Consider the following 19,848-nt stretch of genomic DNA (forward strand, 5'->3'; position numbering starts at 1 on the left):
CACAGCATTCAATAGAATGCACTGTTAGATAACTAAATAAGGGGAGTCATCAACTTATTTTTTTATTGGACAGTAAAAAAAAGGGGGGATAATCTTTTCTGAGCAAAGGCTTTGGGTCAAACATAAGCCCTGCAAGAAGCATTCTTCTACAAAGAATGTAGAAGGCAGAAAATAAAAGTTAGGGCCAACGTGAATGAAGGACAAAAAACAGAAGAGATTCAACAAAATCAGTACACTTAATAAAAGTAATAAACGCAATGAAGAAAAAAAGGAAAAGGCATACATTTCCAATTTCAGAAATGAAAAAGGAACATCTTAGATCCTACAGATTTTTTTTAAAAAAGATAATAGGATTTTTAAATGAGTTTATGTCAATAGATTTGAGATCTGAAAATTTAGATGAAATAGACAAATTCCTAGAAAAGCAGAACTAGTTAAAACTTACAAAAAATTAAAAATCTGAGTAGTTCCATATTAGTGAAATTGAGTCTGTAATTGGGAATTTTTCCACAAAAAAGGTTTCAGGTCCAGATGGCTTCCAAATAAATTCTTCCAAGAATTTTCAGAAGAAATGACATCAATATTACTAAAACTTTTTCAGACAGTAAAAAGAGAGAAAATGTTTCCCAGTCCATTTTGAGACTTGCATAACTTGAATATCAACACCTGGTAAGGACATTATAAGAAAGGAAAATTTTAAATCCATTTCACTTGTGAATATGGGTGAAGAATTTCCTTTCATTCGTGAATATAGGTAAACAAATTCTAAAAATATTAGCAAATCAAATCTAGATAGACAGATATAGATATTACAAGCAAGTTGCTTTTATTATAGGAGCGCAAGTTTGGTTTAATATTCAGAAGTCAGTCAGTGTGTTAACTGACCAGATTAACAGAAAAAGAGAGAGAGAATAACATCATCTCAATACACTGTCAAATAGAAGTATTTGGTAAAATTTACCCATTCTTGATTTTATTAAGTGCCTTTAGCAATCTGTCAGCAAAACAGACCCTCCTTAATCTGATAGGGAGTTCTACCCCCCATTCCACTCTCCTCAAAACACCTACAGCAAGCATGGCATTTAGTGATGAAATAGTGAAAGCATTTGTTGTGAGCTAAGGAATAAGACAAGGATGCCTGCTTATCCACTTGTTATTTGCCACTGTACTGGAGCTCCTAGACCTGAACTGTCCACTGCCACGTGTGGCGATTTATTATGTTTTTGCACTAAAGAATTTGACAGTTTTATGCAGGAACCATCAAAGTTTTAGTGTTTAATATTTAATAGTACAACTGACCAAGGTCCAAGATGTGAAGTTATCATACATTAAAAAATCTTGGGGGTGTTGGGAATCACTCTATAAACTATATAGTATGTGATAAGAATGCACACTTTATAATGTGAAACCTGTCTACACATAGCAGTTATTTGCAAAAAAGTATTCGGTCTTCTCTTGGCTTGTTCCGGATTTCAGTGTAAATTAGCAGATTTCAGTGTAAAAACAATGTTCCGGATTTCAGTGTAAATTAGCAACCTTCAACTCTTATGTGTGGCAAGTATCTTGTTTGTGCCGTCTAGTTCTTCTCACTAGCCTTTGTCGTGAGGTCTGCAGTGTATATCTCCAGCTCATGAATGTGACTACTCATATCATCAATTCCCATGATCTGGGCAGACATGGTCTGAAACATATCTTGCATCTGTTGCAGGAGTGTCTACACAACTGAGGTGAGATCCTGCAAGGTCTTGGGGCCAGTCTCGGCCATCTCCCCAGTTCCCAACTTGGTGGTGAAGTCTCAGACCATCACCAACCCACATGTGGCAATTTAAATTTCAATTAGTTAAAATTAAAATTAGAGCTCATCAGTTACTCTCACCACGTGTAAGGTACTCAGTAGGCACATGTGCCCAGTGGCTACCATACACCACAAATACAGAACATTTCCATTATCACAGAATGTTCTATTGGGCAGTGCTGGCCCAGACAGTGCAATAAGGGCAGAAGCTGATTAGAATGAGAGGAATACAACTGCAGGTTTTTACAGACGATATGATTGTTACAAAGAAAATTCAAAAGAGTCTGTAAACTAATGTAATTAAAAAGTGAATTTAGCAAGGTTGCCAGGTACATGATTTATGTACAAAAATCTCTTTTAGGCCTGTATACCAGCAACAAACAAACAAAAAGTGAAATTTTTAAAATGATATTTCGGTATATCAAAAACATCAAATACCCAAGAGTAATTTAACGAGGAGACTTCTATACTGAACATTTTAAGACATTATTGAGAGAAATTAAGAAGACAAATAAATAGAGAAATATGCCAGCTCATGGATTGAAAGACTCAGTGTTGTAAAAATGTCAGTTCTTTCCATACAAATTTAGTACAATCTCAAACAAATTCCAGAAGACTTGTTTGTTTTTTGAAATTGGCAAGCTGATTCTTAAATTATTATGGAAATGAAAAGTGCCAAGGTTAGCCAAGATAGTCTTAAAGAATAACAAAACTGGAGGATTTATACTACAAGATATCAAGACATATTATAAAGCTACAGGAATAAAGGCCGAGAAAAGACAAGCCAGTGAAACAAAATAGAGCCAACAGATGCGCACATATTTAGTGACTTGATTTATATCAAAGATAACATTGGAGTGCAGGGAAGAAAGGACGTTCTTTTCCATAAATTGTGCTATGTCAGTTAGATACCCATGTGGGGAAAAAGACGAATCTTGATCTCAACCTCAAACCATATAAAGAAGTTAATTACAAGTGAATTATAGATAAGAAAAATAAAACAATAAAGCTTCTGGGAGTAAATAATATCTTCATGACCATGAGCTGGGCAAAGATTTTTAAAGAGTATGTAAAGTATTAACAATAAAAGGGGAAAAAAGGATAAATTGGACTACATTAAAATTAAGAAATTCTGATCATTAAAAGACATCATTAAGAATGAAAAGGCAAGTCACAGAGTGGGGAAAAAGATATTTGCAATTTGTATTACGTATATCTGACAAAGAACTCAGCCAGAATATGTAAAAGTGTCCTGCTCATCGATAAGAAAGACAGACAACCCAATAAAAAAATGAGCAAAACACTTAAATGGTCACTTCCCAGAATATATTTAAAAAGCAAGGAGACATATTAAAAGATGCTGCATCTCATTAGTTATCTGCAAAGTACAGTTTAAACTCATGGTGAGATACCACTGCCTCCCCTACAAAATGGCTAGACTTAAAGTCAGACAATACCACATGTTGGTGAGGATGTGTTGCATTTGCAGCTCATTTCCCACAGCTGGTGAAAATACAAATTGCTTTAATAATTTTTTTCACTAAAGTTAAACTTACACCATATGACCTTACAATTCCACTCTTCAGTATATAGCCAACAAAAATGCAACATTTGTTCACTAAAACACCTGTGTAAGAGTGTTCAAAGAGCAACATTCACATAGCCAAAAACTGAAAACAATCCAAAATGTTGGCCAACAGCAAACTGGATAACTAAATAGCAGTGTATCTGTATACAATGGAATACCATACAGCAATGAGAATAAGGAAACTACTGCAGTACACAACCACGTAGATGAATCTCAGGAACATAATGTTCGGTGGAAAAAGCCAGTCACAAAGGAGTACACATTGTATGATTCCAGTTAGATGAAGTTTAAAAACAGGCAAAACTGATTAATTATGTTAGAAGTCAGGAGAGTTGGTCCTTTGGGGGAAAGGTTTTAAAGGGAAAATAACATGAACAGATCTTGTGTGGCTGGTTAAGGCAGTTCTGTTCTACTGATAATTTGCTATAAGCATTTAATAAAATCAAGACTGGATGTCAAAAGCTTCTATTTGATAAATCCTATTGAGATGATGTGATTTTTCTCTTTTTCTGTTAATTTGAATTTTGAATGTTAAACCAACCTTGTGTTCTTGTAGTATATTTCTTGATCTGGGTACTGGTTACACAGTGCATTCACTTTTTGAAAATTAAACATGGTGTACACTATATTATACTATGATAAAACGTTTATTTAAAATTTTTAGTTTAAAAAATTTAAAGGCTATTTGGAGAGTTAGCCAAAAATTTTCACGTTCAATTTATAGGATTAGAAGAGACAAAGAAAAGTTTACATTTCCACAGAAGAGTATCCTTCCCAGTCAGGACTGATTTAGAATGTGCTCTATAGAAGAAGATTTTATGAGCTAGTTTAGTAATTAACCCTATGCAGTCAGTTACAACTATGGCAAGGCTTTTTAAGTTTCAGTAAAACAATGGCATAATAATTAAGTGAGACGTATTAATCGTAAGAATTGACTTCTCAACTATACTTCTCCTTTCTTAGTTGTGGTTTTTCAGATCCTGGATAAAAGTCAATCCAGGAAAATGGTCTCTGAGAGAAGAGAAATGAGGTGAGCCCACAGTGTTTCTAAGCCACATCGCAGGGAGAGGAAACCTAAATAGCCCAGGAATGTCACAGGATTGAGTCTGGGAGTCAGAGATGAGAAGGAAGCTAAAACTTTGAGGGCAAAATATTGGAAAGGAGAGGGCTACACAACGGGAGAGCCTCAGAGACCTGTAAAGGGCCCCCTCAAATCTTTGGCTCAGTATCAATCTGTACAGACATGTGAAGTAAATACTCAGCAGTAGGAAAAGAACCACTGGAAGGAGTAGGAAGAAAAGCCCTCAGAGGTTACAGAATAAGTGGCCCCAGCAACCAGAATGGAACGACTTCCTAATAGACAGGCATTGGGTAAAGTCTTAAATAGGGCATTGGCCTGGATTAAAAGCTACTTGGGTCCCACTTAACAAAGTTTAAAGGTAAGCCTTGAAACAATCAAACTGTTTCCGAGTACCGTAAGTACACCCAGAACAAAGCTCGAAAACATTTAAAGGAATACCAAAAATCCACGCCATGTGATCCAGCAGTCCCACATCTAGGTATTTCTCCAAAACAATTAATATCAGGATCTTAAAGAGGTATTTGCACTTCTATGTTCATTGAAGTGTTATTCACAATAGCCAAGGTATGGAAAGCAATCTAACTGTCCATCAGCGGATGAATGGATAAAGAATGTGTGGTATATACATACAATGCAATATTATTGAGCCTTTGGAAAAAAAAGGAATTCTTTCATGCAAAAACACGGATGAACTTTGAGGACCGTAGCTAAGTGAAATAAGCCAGTCCTAAAAGGAACAAATGCTGCATGATTCCACTTATATAAGGTATCTAAAGTTGTCAAACTCATAGAAGCAGAAAGAATAGTGGTTGCTAGGTGCTAGAGGGAATGGGGAGTTGCTGTTCAGTGGCTATAAAGTTTCGGTTATGCAAGATGAAAAAGTTCTAGAGATCTGCTGTATAACATTGTGCTTATAGTTAACAGTACTATACAGTACACTTAAAAATTTGTTGCAGGTAAACTCATTTGTCCACTCATATCTGCTATAAATAGCATTCTCTGCTTTTAAAAATATGCAATATATTTATGTAGTGAAGACTAAGCATGAAAGAGAAATGTCCATAACAAATCTGAAAAAAATAGTACCTAACAATGTAAAATTCTTAATGTTTTGCATCCTATAAAAAATTACCAGACATGCAAAGAAGCAGAAAAATATGATCCATAACCAGGACAAACATCAAGCAATAGGAAAGGAGAAATGACACAGATGACTGAATTAGCAGACAAGGACATTAAAGCAGCAATTATAAATATACTCCATATTTTCAGAAGGATAGAGGAAAACATAAACATTCCAAGGAGAGAAATGGAAGTTATTTTTAAACAGAGACCCAAGTAGAACTTTTAGAGATGAAAAGTATAATATCTGAAATGGAAAATACAGCGAAAGAGATTAATAGATTAGACATTGAAGGAGAAAAAGATTAGTTAAATCCTAAAGACACAGCAATAGCAAACCTATCTAAAATGAAACACTAAGAAAAAACTTGGGGGGAGAGAAAAGAACACAATATCAGTGAGCTCTGGGACAATATCAAGAAGTTTAACACAAGTATAACAAGTTTCAGAAGGAGATGTGGAGACAGAAAAAATATTTCATTTAGAAATAGTGGGTAAATATTTACCAAATTTGTTGAAAAGTATAAACCCACAGATTATAGTTCACAAATCTCCAAGCAGAAGAACCAGGCACAATAATCAAATCATTGAAACCAAATGACAGAAATCTTTAAAATTATCTTAAAAGGAGCCCCAGGAAAAAAACATAACCATAAATAACAGATGAACAGATACATACAAATTAATGTAGACCTTGTCAGAAACTATGCATGTCAGAAGACAGTGAAATGACATCCTTAAAGTACTGGAAGAAGAAGAAAAAACACTCAACCTAGAACTCTATACCTGGAAAAAAGATCTTTCCAAAAGGAAGGCAAAATAAAGACTTTTTTGGATAAACAAAGCTGAGAGAATTTGTCACCAACAGATCTGCACTATAATAAATGTGAAAAGTAGTTCTTCAGGCAGAAAGAAAATGATATCGGGGAAATTTGCATCTACTGAAGGAAATGAAGAGCACTGGAAATGGTAAATAGGTGGGTAAATATAAATTCCATTTTCCCCTCATTTAAGAATTTTTTTCCTTAAAGAGAATTGATTAAAACAAGAATAAAAATGTATTTTTATTCTTGTGTGTCTATAACATAAATAGAAGTAAAAAACAACAACAAACGTTTAGCTAATAAATCAATGGTGGAGATAAAATGGAATCATAAAAATTACTCAAAGAGGATAGGACTTTTGAAAAGAACAAAAGATGAGACAAATACACAAATAGCAAGATAGAGATTTAAATCCAACCTTATCAATAATCACATTTAATGTAAATGGTCTAAACACCCTAGTTAAAAGAGATTGTCTGATTAGATTTTTAAAAAGAAACTCAGTTATATACCGTCTACAAGAAACTTGAATATAAAGATACGGGTTAAAAGACAACAAATGAGAAATGATGTACAATGTAGACACTAATCAAAAGAAAACTGGAGTACCTATATGAATATCAGATAATGTAGATCTATGAGCAAGAAATAAGAGATATTCCAAAATGGAAATGGAGTCAATTCACCAAAAGGATATAAAAATTCTAAATGCGTAGGCATCTGATAACAGAGCTTTAAAATAGATGAAGGAAAACTAGTAGAACTGAAAGGAGAAATAGACAAATACACAATTATGGTTGGGAACTTCAGCATTGTCCCTCAGTAACTGATGTTCGTTGAGATGTATTCTATCACAAGATGCGTGATTTATCCCTCCATTTTTTTAGCTTTAGTGTTTTCCTTCTATTGGGATTTGCTCTCTCATTAGCCAGAAGATTATGCCTGCCAAACCTAATCATTGAAGTAGTATTAAGGTGCAGATTCTATGTAAGTATCTATAACCAGGGGTCAGTAAAAATTGTAAATATTGAGTTTTACGAATTGCTAGCTGTATTAGTATCCTATTGCTGTTGTAACAAACTACCACAAACAGTGGCTTAAAACAGCACAAACTTATTATATTACAGTTCTAGAGACCAGAAGTCCAAAATGAGTTTCACTGGCTACTTCTCTTTACAGGGGAGATATAACTCAGTGTTTAGGATGGCAGAGTAGAATTTGAGGTAGGAATTATATTCATAGAATTTATTCAAAAGTATTCCAGGAATAATTAGATCATTATATGGAAGGAAAATAAAACCAGCATTGCCTTAGGCATTTTGGGAGGGGGAAAAAATCCATTCATATGTGGTTTCTCTTCTCAAGGAGTTTATTTTCTCGTATAAATGCAACAACAAGGTCATGTAAAATATTCATCCTTGGAGTTACAAGGTTTAGATTAGTCTAAAATCATGGACGAATTGAGAGTGTTTCTGTTTGAGTGGAGGATGTGCTGTCTGGTGAGGAGCAGCAGACCGGAAGGAATGAGCCAGAGAATATGCAAATGAGAAATGCTTTTCTAAGAATGTAAAGAAATGTAAAGACATAACTTACTTGACATTACTAAAGATTGTAGAATATCCATATTTGGGCATTTTAGGGTAATTTCTCATTTCCTAGAAAGGTTACAGGAAGGTATACTGGCTTAGAATTTGATGAGTCATCTTAAGGAGTTCCTTACACAAAAGTAGTTCCAGTTGGGCATATTTAACGTTAGGGTACTCTATAACCGCCAAGAGTTTCAGGTCTAAAGTATATGAAAAACATGTTTTTCATATGTTTTCCATATGACCCCCCCCAAAAGTCTTGAAACCACCAAATTTCTATGACCTCAGTCACGTAATTCAGGTGGAGAATGAGAAAAGTTCATTGATGTTATGTTTATTTTTAGCTTATAAATAAAATCCCCGTTTCATTTCTGCATTTAGACTATGTAAATTTACACCAAGAAAGTGCTAGAAGAATTTGTCAGTCAAGAGATAGACACCAATAACATGCTTGAACACCTTTTGCCTTCCCAACCCCACTCTGTAGTAAGGGGGTAGAAAACATTGGTGTCATATCTTCAAATTCAATGTATAACATTAAGTTTCTTTTTAAACTCACTCTGCTTCCTAGAGATGGAATTTTAGTACTAACAAAAAAGAATGATATCTATCCTTATTACAAATTTGTGTCATAGGGCATAAGAGGAGCTCAGTTTATAACGTAGATTTCTATTGGATTGTTTGGAGGTCATAGCTGCTTTGTGGTTGGCTTAATAGAGAAGATTTGTGTATCATCTTAGTTTCTTATTCCTTAATCAATATTTGCCACAGTTTGAAATCTAAAGCTCATGAGAGGTGGGATGATACTCTAAATTCTATGTTGAAGGAGCAATTTAAAAAAAAATATGAAGCAGACTTTTCCGCCTCGGCGACCTGGCAGCAGGCTGGACGACGGCGCACTGGTACGCGTCCCGTTAAGCTTGAGCCGACCGGTGCTCGCCCAGCCTTCGATCACCAAGAATGGAAATCCCGCCGACCCACTACCCAGCCTCCAGAGCGGCCTCAGTGGCAGAGAACTGCATCAACTACCAGCAGGGGACCCCCCACAAGGTGTTTTTGGTGCAGACAGTCACGCAAGCCAGCATGGAGGATATTCAAGGAAGAGGACATAAGTATCACCTTAAATTTTCTGTGGAAGAAATTATCCAAAAACAAGTGACAGTGAACTGCACAGCTGAAGTACTTTACCCTCCAATGGGAGAAGACACTGCACCAGAAGTCAACTTCACATTTGAAGGAGAAATTGGAAAGAACCCAGATGAAGAAGATAACACATTTTATCAAAGACTCAAGTCCATGAAGGAACCACTAGAAGCACAAAATATTCCAGACAGTTTTGGAAATATAGCCCCAGAAATGAAGCCAGTTCGACATTTAGCCTGGGTTGCCTGTGGTTATATAATATGGCAGAATTCTACTGAAAACACATGGTATAAAATGGTAAAAATTCAAACTGTCAAGCAAGTGCAAAGAAACGATGACTTCATTGAGTTAGACTACACGATTCTACTTCATGACATTGCATCTCAGGAGATTATTCCTTGGCAAATGCAAGTTCTGTGGCATCCACAATATGGTACTAAAGTAAAACATAACAGTCGTCTGCCAAAGGAGGCACAACTGGAATGAATGAAGACCCTAACACTGGATGAAGTGTCAGTATGCTTATTGAGGATGTATATGTCAGTCCATTGATATCTAGCTTAATGGGCTAAATAAATCCCAAAGTGTCACTTTCTATAAATGTCTTGATTACAGCACAGAACTGTATAGCTTCCATAATAAAGAGTGTCACGATGAAAAAAAAAAAAAAAAAAAAAAAAAAAAAATATGAAGCAGTGTGTGGGCTATATGGTGGGGTTTGTTGCAGGAAGAAAATATATGTATATATAGATATCAATATATATGTAGATATAGATATAGATATATGGAATATATATGATACACATACATACATTTATGAAGAAAAGGATTTTGATTTGGGAAGAAAAACAAAATATAATTTTCTCTTTGCCAAATATTTGTAATTCAAGTTTCACTCTTATAAATAATCCCAGTGCCAAGATCTGAGACTGTTTTTGTAAATGTCAGTGAAACCTTAGTTTCAACCATTAGAATATGTATAGAAATGTATTTCTATACATTAAAAAATACTGTTTTGGATAAATTTCATTTCTACTTATTAATTCAGCCACCTTATTAATTCAGGTGAATGGAATTTGTGTTGCAATTTACATTCATCTCAAATTTAAAAACCAATAAAAAGTATCTATACCCTTTGCTCAGCATGCAGTAAGGTCTTAAATAGGAGTTAAATGAAAGTTCCTACAGTGCTGAAGTTAATTCAATTTGGTAATCTTCCTGTTTGTTTAGAAAAATTGTACATCTGGGAAATCTTAGTTTAAATCTTACTTAATTCACACTTATTGTTGGTAAAATTTATGCTCTGTACCAATATATCATTCTGTGGAAAGTCAGATTGTATTTGCTTCTTGATTGCTGTTCTTATCATCTTTTATGAGATAATAAAAATTACAGAAGCTTAGAGAAAGGTGTTCTTTTTAGGGGGACATGTACTTCTCTTTTTTTCAAATTGCTTGTTTGGAAAATGTTAACATACCATATAATAGATGCTTAACAAATAATGTATTGATTGAATGAACTGATACAGATAGATGGATACCTTTTTTTTTTTTTTTAATTGGGGAATGTTGGGCTTCTCCAGAGCCCATCAGCTCCAAGTTGCTGTCCTTCAATCTAGTTGTGGAGGGCACAGCTCACTGGTCCATGTGGGAATCAAACCGGCAACCCTGTTATTTAGAGCTTGTGCTCTAACCAACTGAGCCATCCGGCCACCCCGGTTACTCTTTCTTTATTGACTTAAATGTCCATAGACCTTTTCCTTTGTTTGCCTACTATGTGGTAGGAACCAAATTAATTGTTCATTTAATCTTACAACTTTGTAAAGTAGAAAGTATTATCTCAGCTTCACAGATGAGAATATCGAGATTTGGAAAGGTTACCTAACTTGTCCAAGATTGTCCAGTTTACCAGTACCGTATTCAAATTTAGATCTATGAGACTCAAGAGCTCAGGGGCCGGCCTGGTGGCTCAGGCGGTTGGAGCTCCGTGCTCCTAACTCCGAAGGCTGCCGGTTCAATTCCCACATGGGCCAGTGGGCTCTCAACCACAAGGTTGCCGGTTTGACTCCTCGACTCCCACAACGGATGATGGGCTGCGCCCCCGGCAACTAGAAATGGCAACTGGACCTGGAGCTGAGCTGCGCCCTCCACAACTACAATTGGAAGGACAACAACTTGACTTGGAAAAAAAAAAAATCCTGGAAGTACACACTGTTCCCCAATAAAGTCGTGTTCCCCTTCCCCAGTAAAATCTTTAAAAAAAAAACCTCAGGTTTTTTCCAAAATATATTATCCGTTTGACCTATTTGATTGGTTTCTTCTATATTTTCATAGTATTTATTATTCAAAAGACTAGAAATGCATTTATTCTTGACTAATTTTATAAGTTGTTTTAAAAATCAGATTTATTGAGGTGTAATTTACATACAATAAAATGCTCTCCTTTTAAAGTTACAGTTAGATGAGTTTTGACAGACGTATGCAGTCATGTCACCTGCACCACAACAATGAAAATCTGGAACATTTCCATTTCCACCCCAAAAGGCCTCGTGCCCCTTTTGTAGTCAGTCCCTCCCTGTCACTACTGATTTAGCTTTTATCCCTGTAGTTTTGCTTTTTCCAGAATGTCACATAAAAGAAATCATATGTGTCCGACTTCTTTCACTTACCAAAATACTTTTAGGATTCATCCATGTTGTTGCAGATCCCAGGTATCAGTTTATTGAGGAGTTGTGTTCATTGTATGAGTGAACCACAGTTTATCTAATTACCAGTTTGATGGACATTTGGGTCCATCAAACTGGACATTTTCCAGTTTGGGATTATTATGAATAAACTTATAAACATTTATGTTCATAACTTATTTAGGTTTAGAATCTCTGGGTTAGTATGGCATTCTGTTGAGGGGCTAGTTCATAGATCCCTTAGTCTTAGATAATCTAAAATGAGACATCTCGCTGAGCATTCTGAGACCGCTATTAGAAATTTGGGATGAAAAACGTGTTAGCGGTTTTCAAAATTTGGAGGGTACTACGTGACATTTGGGACATGCTTTTTTTTTTTTAATTAGCATGCTGTAGTAGTAGAAAGATAAATGATAAGAAATGAAATACAATGAAAATGTAGTGCAATGGCAAACACTGAACTAAGTGTTCAAAAATTGACTTCTAGTCCTTTTATCTGGTGTCAGTTTCTAGCTATAGACTTTGGACAGATTAATATCCTCTGCAAAAAGAAAAATGAACCTAACATTTCCCCATTTTTTTAGATATATATACATTATCTCATTTAACCCTCAAGACCACCATATGAAGTACGTCAGAGGTAGATAGTACTAGTTCTGTTTCACTGATGAGGAAACTGTGCTTCACAGAAGTGAAGTAACTGGCAGTTACTGTAAAGCTGGTAAGTAGGTGCTTGAGGCAACAGTTGACTCCCGATCAGTTTCCTAGCTAGAAAATGGAGATAATACCCACTTTGAGAATTATGAGAATTATGTGATTACATCATTCAGAACTGCTCGTCTCTTCGTGTCTGTCCCTTTTTACAAAGATCCCTCTTTCTCTGTCTCCTTGCTCTGCTATTCTGTTAACTATTAAGAGAAATCTGAAATATAGATGCTAACCTTATCATGTTTTTTTAATTGCAAAAAATTATACAGTGTCTGAAGGCTGGTATAGTAGATGTTTCTTTTTATCATAAACATTAGAAAAACACTAAGTCAACCGACAATTAGAGTTTACAGTATAATCTAACAACCTGACAGATTGTTCTCACATGATTCCTGTTAGCACGTTCTCTCCATCATTTTTTCCAATGTGATGCTTTCTGCATTGGCTTTGTGAAGTAGCTCAGAACTGCATTCTATTTCTGTGTCAACAACTAGCCCAATAATTTCTCACGTTTAAAAATCAGCTTGGGCACTGATTTCTTCCATGTACAGCTTCTTTTGCATAGCCAAAACTATACCTTTATGCCTTATGATTGTTTTAAATTATTATAAGCAAGCAACTTGATGAACCTTTCCCCTTCTGTTGTTGCTGTTTTGTGAGATTGCACCAAACTTCATAAAAACTTAGCAGCTAACCATTGAAGAACTTCTTAGGATAGTTCTACCAATTTGTATTGTAAAGTCCCCCATGTATGAGCCATGCAGAGTAAACACATCATTAGGTTTTCGTTCTCCTGGCTTTCCTAATGAGGGGAGAAATCTTACACAGCCGGGAAGCCTGAAACTCGTTTCTTAACTGATTTATTTATATAGCATATGCTTAGTTTGACACATTGCTTAGAAGAAGCAGAGATCTTTTTTAGTTAAGTACTATACAATACTTCAAAGAACATTTTAGCCACACTGTAATTGTTTAGCTTTTCTGGATACAAAGCTGCTCTTTGCTCTTCAAAAAACATTCCTGTCCTAGTTCTTTATATTATTGCTTTCAATGTGAAAGAGAATTAAGCTGAATACATTTAGGAGCTCTTTTCAGAAACAAAGTTTAGTTTCAGAAACAGCTGCACATAATACTAGTAGTTTAGGATGTCTGCACAAACCAAGGGCAGATCATTCTGCTTTGATGTCGTTGGTGAGAAAGTAAATAGTGACTTGGAGCCAGATCATATTTTATTGTGGTCTGATATAAAGAACCTATACTTTGAAGCCAGGTAAATCTAGGTTTAAACCCCACTATGTGCTTGCTAATATTTTTTCTTCAGGAGAGTTACAACTACTCAGTTTGTTCGACTATGCTTGTGATAACAAGAACTCCTTGTTAAGGTTTGATTTCAGTAACTGAAAGTATGTATAGCACCTGGCATGTGGTAAATCTACCTATTAAATGTTTCCTTTCCCTGTAACCTTTCCCCTACCCCCTCAAAAAAAAAAAAAAAGGAACAACTTCCTTTATCATTCAAATGTGATTTGGTGGTTTTTGTAAAAAAAACAAACCTAAATATGTCTCATGCAGATTTGAAGATAGATGAGGGTAGCAGGTTGACCTATCTGTGGAGTACTGGGGATGATTTGTAGCACAAGCTCTGGACTATGGGAAGACTAGGTTGCCATATTAGGTAACACAAGCCAATAGTTTGAAAATATACATGATTATAAACAGTGACTAAGATACATACCTTCAGTATGACTGAAGAAGGCATATTCCAGTTTAATACTTATGGAGTACCCACAGGGATAAGATATTCTGCCGAGGGAAGACACGCTCTTTTGCCCTTCTGTCTTTCCTCTTCTTTCTGGGCTGTAACACAGACACTGTGGCTGAGGCTTTGGTAGCTTTCTTGGGCACAGTGTGATGTAGAAAGATAGCAGGTGCCTAGGTCCTTGATGCTGCAGGATCGTGTTGGCTCCAGACTGCCTCCTTCTGGGTTTTGTCCAACGAAAGCCTCCTTGTCAAGTCAACCGCAGGAGTCCCCAGTATGGGGTGTGGTGAAGGGGGAGTGACTTTATTCAGTGCAAACAGTTCAGTTGTGACACAACGTGGCTGTGGAACAGCACAGTTGTAAGACAGCTCAATAGTGATACCGCTCAATTATGATAAGCACAGCTGTGGAACAGCTCAGGCAAGGCGGCCCAGCTGAGGCAGCGTAGGCAAGGGGGCCCGTATTGTAGCTCTGCTCCACTCTGACAAGACAGTTCCACGTCAGCTGACAGCTCCAGGTCCACTGTTACAGCTCTAGATGGGAAACGCAGTCTTTGATGGAAACTTTAAGTGGGCTCCCATGAGGCAGAAGTGGAGGTGGCTTATATAGACAGTAGTGACCACCTGAGGTCCCTGATTGGTTCATTCTCATGCAGGTGAGGCCTTCACATCCTCAGTTTGATTGGCACAAAAAGCACTGTCCTGATTGGTCTGAACGGAGCCACTCATATTGGTTGGTGAAGATGCAAATAAGGATATAGCTGCACAGCTCCAATTGGACAGGGAAAGTCTCAGTCCTATTGGTTGAAATACCGTAGGAGCTCTCTTATAAGCGCCCGCTAGGCAGCAGGAACACAGTGCAGGAGGCTTGGAGCCCAGTCTGGCTTTTCCTTGAAATGCAGCATGCGTGACAGACCTCTGCAAACAATGACTGCTAGGCTCTAGTTATGAATTTGAGCCCAGTTAACCACAAGGAGTCCTTTTTGGCAGGTGTATTCTTCTTGGGGTCAACAGTTCCTTTTACATGAGTGAAAAATACCAATGGCTGGAACATAAAAGGATTTGTTTCTGGTGTCTGCTACTAGCAGCAAAACCCGATCCTAACAGATTCAGAGAGCAGTCTGGGTACAGGCATCTGACTCCCTCTAACCACACACCTCCAGTCACCACTGAAATGACTAAATATATCTAAAAATAGTACACCAGTACTGAAACGTGGAAAAGCAGTGTTCTTATACCTGAAATATAGAAATGTCAAGAAATTTCTATTAGAAATAATCTAGATATTCCCACTGAAAGCAACTAGAACTCTGTGAAGAATGGCTGTTTCAGGTCTTTGGTAGGAAGCATACATGATGATCCCAGGATATTTTGTCAAACAAGAAAGCAGGAAAGCTATCAGAAACTACTTGGGTTGTGTCAAAAGGAGCCAGCTTGAAGAGATTTGCACTGATGAAAGATAGGATAATTTGAGCATCAAAAAATAATAACTGTAATGGATAATGGATACGTCTAAAATTTGTGAGTTCATATATTACTGAAAAACTGTTTATTTTTGGAGGTTATTAGGAAGCCAATTCATTATTTCTAAAATTGGTAAATAAAAGGAAAGATTCAAGCATTCTGCCTTTCCTATACAAACTATATACTTCAGGATAACCAAATAGATGGCAAGGGCGAGATTTTCTTTGCAGAAGTATTTCAGCTCATACATTAAGAAGGGCTGATAGAATTAGAATAGCACCATTTTGTTATCCCTAGTGAAACAGTCATCAGTGATTGCTAAAACTATTAGATGGACTGCTAATGGAGAACTTTATAATGGCTGGATCAGACTGACAACACTTCAACATATGGAGTAATCCTAACATAACAAAAAGAGAGACTATCAGATATTATACACTTCCTAGTGAAAGTTCACACCTCTACCATAAAGTCTTCTTGCTGAAAAATCAAACCCTACTTTTACCAAGTTGTAGATCGAGGTACTGGTTTATAGGAAATAACCCAGGACAGAATCTGAGATAAGACTCTGCAACCACTAAAAAGAGGAATGTGGCGCTCAATACAAGGCAACAGCATATTCTTGATACTGTCGACATAAGGAATGTCCATACCTGTAGGGAATTTTTATGAGCTTATTTGAGCCAAACCGATGACAATTGCCAGGAAGCAAAATCTCAACAGATTGAGAAAATACTCCAGAGAATGGCCGTTTTGCAGCTTATTTTATACATTAGAATAAAAGGAGGAGACATAAGGAGAGTTACATGAAATTCGTTAGTGGTAGATTCAAGGGGTAGGAGAAAGCAAAGTGGGAAAATCTCTGGGATTGGATAAAAAGTAAAACAAAAAGACACTTCATTTACATTGGTGGGTACAGGATAGTTAATAATTAACATTTACAGCACATAGAGATGGTATGCAGAGAACAAAATAACAATGAGGGGTTCTGTGATCTTAAGGGACCCCAGATAGCCTAAGCAGTCTTAAGAAAGAAGAACAAAACTGGAAGACTCACACTTCCTAATTTTAAAACTTACTACTACAAAGCAACAGCAATCACAACATACTGTCTGTCATATGACAGACATATAGACCAATGAAACAGAATAGAGAGCCCAGAAATAAATCCTGGCATATATGATCAAATGATTTTTGACAGGATTGCCAAGACCATCTAATGGAGAAAGGACAGTCTTCTTCAACAAGTGTTGCTGGAAAACTGGACATCCACATGCAAAAGAATGAAATTGGATTCCTGTCACACACCACATGCAAAAGTTAACTCAAAAATGTATCAAAGAACTAAATGTAAGACCTAAAACTATAAAATTCTTAGAGGAAAACATTCGACAAAAGCTTACAACATTAGATTTGGCAGTGATTTCTTGACAATGACACCAAAGGCATCGGGATCAAAAGACAAAATAGACAAATTGGACTACATGAAAATTACATTTTATTCATCAGTAAACACTATCAACAAAGTAGAAGGGCAACCCACAGAATGGGAGAAAATATTTGCAAATCACATCTCTAAGGAGGGATTAAAATCCAGAATATATAGCTAACTCCTAAAACTCAGTAACAAAAAAAACAACCGAATTCAAAAATGGGCAAAGGACTTGAATAGACGTTTCTCCAAAGATGTACAAATGACCGATAAGAACAATAAAAAGATGCCCAACATCACTAATCATTAGAGAAACGTGTATCAGAACCACAATTGGATGCTACCTCACATACATTAGGATGGCTGCTTTTAAAAACCAAAAACCAAAATAACAAGTGTTGGTGAGGATGTGGAGAAATTGGAACCCTGTGCACTGTTGGTGGGTATGTAAATAATAAGTTAAAGCCGCTGTGAAAAACAGAATGATGGTTCCTCAGAAACTTAAAAATAGAATTACCATGTGATCCAGCAATTCTACTTCTGGGTGTATATCCAAAAGAATTGAACACAGGGTCTCGGAAAGATATTTGTACACCCATATTTATAGCAGCATTGTTCACAATAGCCAACAAGTAGAAGAGCCCAAGTATCCATCAATTGATGAATAGATAAGCAAATGTGGTATATAGATACAATGGAATATTATTCAGCCTTATAAAGGAAGGAAATTCTGACGTGCTACAACATGGATGAAACTTGAGGTCATTATGCTAAGTGAAATAGGCCAGTCCCAAAAAGACGAATACTGTACACGTATGATTTCACTTATACGAGATACTTAGAGTAGTCAGAATCATAGACACAGAAAGTAGATTGGTGGTTGCCAGGGTCTGGTGGGGAAAGAGGAGTAGGGAGTTGTTTAATATTTAGTGAGTTTCAGTTTTACAAGATGAGAGTTATGGAGGTGAATAGTAGTGATAATAGTACAACAGTATGAATGTATTTAATACCACTTAACTGTACACTTAAAAATGGTTAAGATGGTAAATTTTATGTTGTGTGTATTTTACTACAATTTATTTTTTAATTGGAAAAAAAAAAAGAATGTGAGCTTCCACATTCTGGGCTAATAGAAGACACCAACCAGGTAGTCGCAGCTCTCCTTGCAAATAGCGCACAGTACCACAAGTGTGCCTTCCCCCAACTCCCAAGTTCTATTTTGAGTGTTCATTTATACAATTAACATATTCTTTATTGGAAGGTTATCCTTTATTGCTGCAGTTTGAAGCCTTTCATTTTTTGTTTTCTTGTTTTTGTTTTTGTTAGTTTTAGGTGTACAAAATAATGATTAGACATTTACACCCCTCCCAAAGTGATAACCCGCCAAGTCTAATACCTCTCTGACATCGTACATAGCTATTACAATACCATTGACTGTATCCCTATGTTGTACTTTATATCTCGTGACTGTGTGTTTGTGTGTGTGTGTGTAATTTTAGTTGACATTCAATATTATTTTACATTAGTTTCAGGTGTATAGCATAGTGGTTAGGCATTTCGTATATAAATTACAAAGTGATCCCCTGGATAAGTCCAGTACCCATCTGACACCCTACATAGTCTTTACAACATTATTGATTACATTCCCCATTGATGTTTTTCATTTTTGTTTTGTTTTGTGTTTTTTCTTTCATAGCACTGGATATGTTTACAGGAGAATAGCAGATAAAGCAAAAGTATTGGTTTAAGTTGCTTCCAAGCAGATTTCTGTTGAGTAACTGAGCAGGTAAATTTGAGCTTTGATGTCACTGGTAGTTTCTGAGAGTAATTATGTACATTCTATGTCCAAGATTATATGTTCTTTCCAGAAATTAAACCAAGTAGAAAAAAAGTTAAAGCATGTATATTCCAGTTTGTGGTTTTTGTTTTGTTTTGTTTTGGGCATGGCTAATGAGACAATCTTGAACTGAAAATATTTTTATTTTAAGATTTATACCTTTTTACACTCTTAACTTTTTATACTAATGCTACTCTCCTTATACATACTGCCACCTGAGGATTTTTAGAACACCAACACATACATTATTTTCAAAGCTTCAAATTAACATGGACTGGTGAAACTGTTATTATGCTCCATTTCTTTCTCTGGAGAAAGGTTTTGCTTCCCCAAGTTACCCCAGATCATCATCATAATTACTTGCAAAAATGCAGCTCTGTAATACATTTGTAAGCTGTTGCTGGATTTGTGAGGCCAGTGGAAATTCTGTTTTCAAGGGCTTAATTATTTTAATCCACCTGGAGACAAGATATCTTTATTAGACTATATATGCATAAATATTCATAATTATGACTCTCACTTCTACTCTTCTTATATTAATATCACATGTAATTATACTGTTGGATTCAAAGAAAGTTTAAAAATTCCATTCAAATATGCAAATAAATTTTTAGAATAACTAGATAACTTTTCCTAAAATTATCTTTTACATTTGCAAACTATTGATTCAAGATTAAAATTCAACTTTGTCTAGAATAAGACCTGTCAGTGTTTGAATTCAATTCATAACTGGTAACCTGTAATAAATTAGAATATCTCCTGAGGAAGGGGATATTCAGCTTCTGAAATACAATATATATCTGTTCAAAGATACCCTATGACATGTC

General features: G+C 35.9%; 2 protein-coding genes across 5 annotated transcripts in view; both read left to right on the forward strand.

Moving 5' to 3' along the window:
• The window catches only part of GLCE (glucuronic acid epimerase), a 94,455-nt gene that overhangs the window by 56,384 nt on the left and 18,223 nt on the right, over positions 1-19,848 (forward strand). The window lies entirely within an intron of this gene.
• Positions 8,869-9,789, forward strand: LOC308497486 (latexin). Its single transcript, XM_081048272.1, has one exon. It carries the CDS (start codon positions 8,957-8,959, stop codon positions 9,623-9,625), a length of 669 nt encoding a protein of 222 aa, XP_080904398.1. The 5' UTR covers positions 8,869-8,956; the 3' UTR covers positions 9,626-9,789.

Source organism: Rhinolophus hipposideros (assembly GCF_964194185.1).
Source record: "Rhinolophus hipposideros genome assembly, chromosome: 5".
Classification (NCBI taxonomy): domain Eukaryota; kingdom Metazoa; phylum Chordata; class Mammalia; order Chiroptera; family Rhinolophidae; genus Rhinolophus; species Rhinolophus hipposideros.

Coding starts and splice junctions, on each gene's coding strand:
- LOC308497486 (XM_081048272.1), top strand. CDS start 8,957: ATGGAAATCCCGCCGACCCACTACCCAGCCTCCAGAGCGGCCTCAGTG.